This window comes from Leptidea sinapis, chromosome 9 (assembly GCF_905404315.1).
Source record: "Leptidea sinapis chromosome 9, ilLepSina1.1, whole genome shotgun sequence".
NCBI lineage: Eukaryota > Metazoa > Arthropoda > Insecta > Lepidoptera > Pieridae > Leptidea > Leptidea sinapis.
The window spans coordinates 2,096,641-2,102,705 of record NC_066273.1 but is presented as its reverse complement, the minus strand read 5'-3'; the positions used below and the strand labels follow the sequence as shown (position 1 = coordinate 2,102,705).

The 6,065-nt window shown below is 33.3% G+C and overlaps 1 protein-coding gene across 1 annotated transcript; it reads right to left on the bottom strand.

The window, feature by feature from the left end:
* Nucleotides 1-989: 989 nt before the first annotated feature.
* Nucleotides 990-3,553, bottom strand: LOC126965888 (HIG1 domain family member 1C-like). Its single transcript, XM_050809664.1, has 3 exons — nucleotides 3,393-3,553; nucleotides 3,181-3,290; nucleotides 990-1,502 (listed from the first exon to the last, which is right to left on the bottom strand). The coding sequence occupies exons 2-3, from the start codon at nucleotides 3,269-3,271 to the stop codon at nucleotides 1,309-1,311; spliced, it is 285 nt and encodes a 94-aa protein (XP_050665621.1). The 5' UTR covers nucleotides 3,272-3,290; nucleotides 3,393-3,553; the 3' UTR covers nucleotides 990-1,308.
* Between the last annotated feature and the right edge of the window lie 2,512 nt (nucleotides 3,554-6,065).

Below are 6,065 nucleotides of genomic sequence, written 5' to 3'. Positions count from 1 at the left end.
TGCTATGTTTAAAAATTTTGTAAAACGTAATACCATGTAATCACGGACGAGTAAAAAAAGAAGGACTCCGCGCCGTGATATTAGCAAGTGAAGCACCGTTTTGCTAGTGTGTGTGCGGTTACGGGGGATACCAGTTACACAATTTTTTCTCCCTTAAATAATCATATATGGCCACAAATTATTATATAGTATCGTTTTTACGCTTTTTCACAACGCACGACGGCATTTTTAAAATATTTTATTGAGACACAAACTGATCTGTCACAGACGATGACAATTCTCATAATGGCCACCTATCGGCCTGTAGTAGTGTAAGTGTGTGCGTGGCGCTATGTATTTACACGTTAATCGGTGTGTTTTGGTGCTACACTGTTATGTAAGGTGACATTGAGTCCTTATTTTTTTTACTAGTCTGTGCATGTAATAACAGTTATTGAAATGAAGCTGTCTTCAATTTAAATTTGGTACTGCAGTCAGTACTTCCAATCCATGCAAGTAATACGAACAGCTCTTGTGTTGCATGCGGTCAAAGGCCATGTGCTATCTCAAACAGTATCTTCTGCATATCAATGATATGTCGGAAGCCTCCAAAACGCCGTTCAAGCTTAATTTTAAGAAACTATTGCTCTCTATCGCGCTGCGCCCAAAGAACAACTAGTTGTGTGTCTAATGTGTATGAAGGCCGGCTGGAAAGCCGCAACTTAACTCCCGTTTCATTTTTCAACTTCTCCGTACTCACTCAGAATTAGTCTTTAACAAGGTGTCCTTGCAAGGTTTCTTATTATAGTAGAAAATGTCCAAAATGTGAATGTGGACCTATGTCCACATCCTCCAAGGCCATCCTTGGAGGTGTATTTTGTGTGTAAATAATATTGGAATCCAATCAAATCCTCGGAATAAACTACTTATGAAAAAAATATTTGATGCTGGCGAATGCACAGAATGTGCGAGTGTATGTATATATACTTAAGATATAACAAAACATCAAATTGAAGAAATAATTTATTAAACAATAATATCAATTCTTAGCATTTTATCACATACATAACCCTCAAAGGCATTGCAAATAAAAAATACAATTAATATTGTATAAAGAATACAAGCTAGAATCACAGGACACAAATTATTTGCTAAATAAAAGTTAGTGTTAACCTTACAAATACTATAATACATTGTTATTTTTAACAGACATCTTGTTTTTTTAGATCCTTTGTGAGATTATGCTAATAAACCTACTAAAACTATTATAAATAATTCAATAGAAATTAATCCATTGAAACAATTTTACTAGTTGGATAATTATTGTCGTTAATTATCCTTAGTGTCACTTTTAAATAGATATTTTTGCCCTAATTGATATGCCAGTCCCAATGTGAGCGCTCCTACGGCCGTTCCTTGTGCAGCAACTCTCAATTGCATTAGGAATACACTTGTACTCATTTTTCCTCTGCTTTTGAACTTATACACACCCATTCCACAAACACCAATTAACCCCACTATACCTAAAATAAAAATATAAACATTAAGCATTGCCTCAACATGTACTCATTTTAAACAATTTCATATAAGGTTTGGGCAGTTTCGTCACATGTTATATGTATTTACATTTAATTACAGGATATGGGAGATTTTATACACTGTGATTTAAAGGAACTTTCTTCGACATACAACAAAGCTGTGGAATGATCTTACTTGTGTGGTGTTTCCTAATGATATAGCATGGGTCCTTGAAAAATAGTGGCATCCCTCCTGTGATTCCTCTGGTGTTGAAAGAGAATGTGTGTGGCAGTGATCACTTAACATCAGGTGACCTGTACACTTGTTTGTCCTCCAATAGATAGAATTATAATATAGACTTACTAGCTCACCGGACAGATGTTGTTCTGTACATAATAAATTAAATACTGTTTTTATGAATTTGTCAATAATATTTCATAACATCAAGAGTTATTTTGTAAAATATGCTCCCTGTTGCTATAATGAAATCGTTTCACAGCAGAACTGTCAAACTGTGCATCAATTAATTCTCTTGTAGAAAATCTGTCCAAACAAACCAAATATTGGAAATAAAAATAATTATAGGTCCCAAATCGAAATAAAAACTATCCTATCTCTCAAAGTGGCCCAAACTGCACTTGATGAAGTATCTAAAAAATCAATAAAATCTATTCCTTACTCTAGGAGTTCACTGGAAACAAACATTGGGAGACTGGATATTTATATATATATATGAAGATAAATCTATATATATATATATATATGAAGATAAATCTATATATATATATATATAGATAGATTTATCTTCAATATCTTTCCTTTGATATTATAAACTTCTCACCAAAAATATTACTCAATCAGATGGCATATAATTAATTTTAATGAATGATCGATAAATAATAATTAATAACATATTGAGTTAATAAGTAATATTACATAATTTTATTTTTGGATTCAATGTATTTTCTATTAGGTATTTTTTTATACCATACCAATTGTATAATTAAATGTAATATAAATTAAATTATATATTTTTTAAATCTTTTTTTTTATAGTTTTATCATGCAATCAGTCGAGAGACTATAAACAGATGTGCTCTGAGATTTTTTTAATCTAACTAAAATGCCCCTAGCTAGCAGTTTCATCTACATTTTTTAAATATAAAATTTACTTCAAATTTTAATATAAATTTTCGAGTTTTCATCCAATAAATGAATGTAGAGATTGGTTTCAATTTTTATTCCCTTGAAATTCTGTATCTAATTCACCTTGAAATATCGGTTTTTTAAATAAAGCTAGGAGTGTGATTATTAACTAAGCTTAAAAGAAATTTTCACCTAACAGATATGGATGGCATATTGCGGTTGTATGATTGCATCTTAGAATCCCTGCTAGCAATAGTAGTCAAGTCAGTATTATTGTAATGGGTTAACCAGCAAGACACCTTGATATGAATCCCACATCACACTATTAACACTTATTGGATAAGTTGAAGAGAAAAGTCAGTTTGTGAGATCCTCAGCCGGGGACACTTGGCGAGCTTAAATCAGGTATACAAGAAAATCTTTATATGCAACAATTAACAAAAATAAGTTAAAATTGCATAAAACTCATTAAAAACCAAACTTCAAGAGTATTTTATTTTCTTTTTGATGACAAGACATATAATATTAGTTAACATACCAAGTATCATAAATGGAGAATCTTTGGATTTTCGTGCTAATCTTTCTGCTTGAGATTCATCTTTATATTCGAATATAGGTTGACGATCCATTTTGAGATTGCTAATAAAGCTGAAAATAATACAATTGATTTTATCACATTTTCACAATTAATAATTTATCAGTCAAAGATAAATACATAATATATTTTGCTACAAAGAATACTCTACCCACCCTTAAGAATTAAAATGTAGAAATAATAAATTCTCTTATATAATAAATTTAAAATTTAGACACCAAATCTTCAATATTGCATCACATTATTTTGTAATAATCGTAACCTTCAAAAGTCAAACCTTGGTCATTTGTCATTACTCATTTTCCCCTAAGTGTCAAGTCCAAGTGTCAGCAGTCTGCAGTCATAGCTAATATTGTAAGTAGTTACCTACTAGTACTAGTCAAAGTACAGATGTCCGCCTTATATTCGTTAGAGTAAACATTATATGCAAATAGCATTATAGTTTTCTTTTCAGTTGTAGAGTTTGGTTGAAAACTGTCACTACGAAACGACGGCAATTTCAAAAAAATTTGCTGCTGTATCACTGGCTCACATTGATAGGGCGTTATCTCCAGGAGCTAGAGAATCACGGCAATAACGTCGTGACAACTATTTCTATATAGTACTCTCTATGAACGCGTCTCCACACAGCGATACGACGAGTGGTAATGTTCGCGCGTAACTATGTCATATTATCGCCCCAGTAATAGTATCGTCGCTACTGGTGACGCGCCACCACAGAATTTGGTACTCTTGCAGCGAGAACAACGTATCATCAAGGAAATGCGGCGATTCCGTTACGAGTCGTCGCAGACGCGTGTCTCGTGACGGAACCACAGCGTTGTGGTTCCGTCACGAGTCGTGACGATAGGCTGGCGGAATAATCGTTCATTCGTGGAGGTATCCGATCATAGAAGCGCGGACTCCTTGCGACTCTCTCGCTCGTGGAGACAGTGCCTAAGGAATAAACGCTACAGTCTTAGACTCCATTTACCGACACATATATAATAGGGTTACCTGTCTTTAACATTTTACCCAATTTTACTGGAAGCTAGGATGCCCTACTATAACCACCATCAGTACATGTATTTCTGTCACGTCTTCTTTCATTTGCTGACACTATAAGGCATGTTAAACTGCTTTTTGTTTTTGTTACGAGGATACCAACTATTTTGTGGTGTTTTATTTTAAGGAAACCTCAGTAATTTTTACTTTTTTTAACGTACATGACGTGAATACAATTGACAAGTCGACTTATATACAAATTTAAGTAATAGCAAATTCGAGTTCTGGATGTTTAGCTTTGCGGAATAAATGAGTAAGTCGATAAACTCACTCATTTTTGGTGTGTGCTCTTGTGAAATATTAAACAATCTGTTGGATAGGAGATAAATATGACAAATAGAGATGTCTTTAATGTACACACATTATTTATTAAAACAACTCCACATTCTAAGTTATTTACGCCACATAGTCTAATAAACTAACAGTACAGCTTGAGATGGTCAGTAATTATTCAGATTAGCCATAACTGCGTTCCCAAATATACATATCGAGATGTCAAGCTATTAACGGCACGAAAGTGCGGTACAATATGTGTTAAGTAAATGTATCAATCATTTGCGAAATCGGCCGTTGTGTGTCTAAGAGACAAAGCGATACTTATGATAACTTTGGCACTATCTTCTTCTAAGCAATCAAATAATTTTTCTACAAGCTTCCGCGTCATTATATTCGATGTCCTTTACCAATTTAGCTTGTTTTGTTTTAAAACGTTGTGCAGTTTTTGTAATATTATTTTAAATATTCTTATTAAACAACACAAATATCTTTTAATGCTTATTAATGGCGTCATAAGATAACTTGTTCAAAAATATAATTTGGGTAAAAAAGTACACTCATTCAACATTCCTTAGCAGCCATGTATCGTTGTTTAAAGATAGTTGCGCAAATCCTGTGTCTCTGAAATTATACAGTTACTGTCTCCATGATTTCGACTTGTCTTTCAAATAACCAGCTAAAGATACATGTCACACGTTTGACCTTATAAACGCAAAAATCTCAGGATATCTTCAATTTGGAAGTCGCGCTTGCAGAACATCAATCATTAGCTGAACAATCATATTCAGAAAAAAAAGGAAGGACAAGATCCATTCGAGAACATACATTTGATTTCAGCAGTGCTTACCCTTCCCCTATATCAAAACATTTGTTTCTTTTTGTAAGAGACAGCAATGGTCTTTTCATCTCACGATTCATGATTTAGCAACTGATAACGTTACCTGGTACTTGTGGGAAGAGACCATCAGTGCTCGTGGAGCTAATCAATATTTATGGTTTTTTCTCTAAATTTTCCCTACAGAAGTAAAACAGGTCATTTTTTATTCCAATACATGTGGTGGCCAAAACTAAAATAATATGGTTCCAACGATGTTCATGTACTTAATTAAGTACTTCATGTACATCCGACGCTACAAAATATTAATCACAAGTTTCTTACTAGCGGCCATAAATACATGGAGCGTGACTCGGATCATGCCTTGATCGAGAGAAACAAAACAAGGACGCAACCTAAAATTAACCATCTTAATACCTGGATGGAACCAGTATGATCTTGCAAGATTTAAAATGCATACGACGTTGTACCAATGAAGCTAGATTTTTTTTGAATTTAACAGAATTATATTCAAAATAAGGGCCATTAACAATTTTAAAAAATACTAAAACATATTTTATTATGGCAGCCTGCCAAATGGCTGCAATATCAAAAGCCCAAAAAGATTGGAGAAATAAGTTTCAAGACGGATCTTGAAAGTGAAAGTCCTTTAAATCAATTTAAAAAGAAAGGG

What these genes read in the sequence shown, in the direction of transcription:
- LOC126965888 (XM_050809664.1), bottom strand. Translation starts at nt 3,271, where the DNA reads ATGGATCGTCAACCTATATTCGAATATAAAGATGAATCTCAAGCAGAA. An exon ending in TTCTCCATTTATGATACTTG is followed by an intron (nt 1,503 to 3,180) that starts GTATGTTAACTA and finishes TTTTTATTTTAG; the next exon opens with GTATAGTGGGGTTAATTGGT.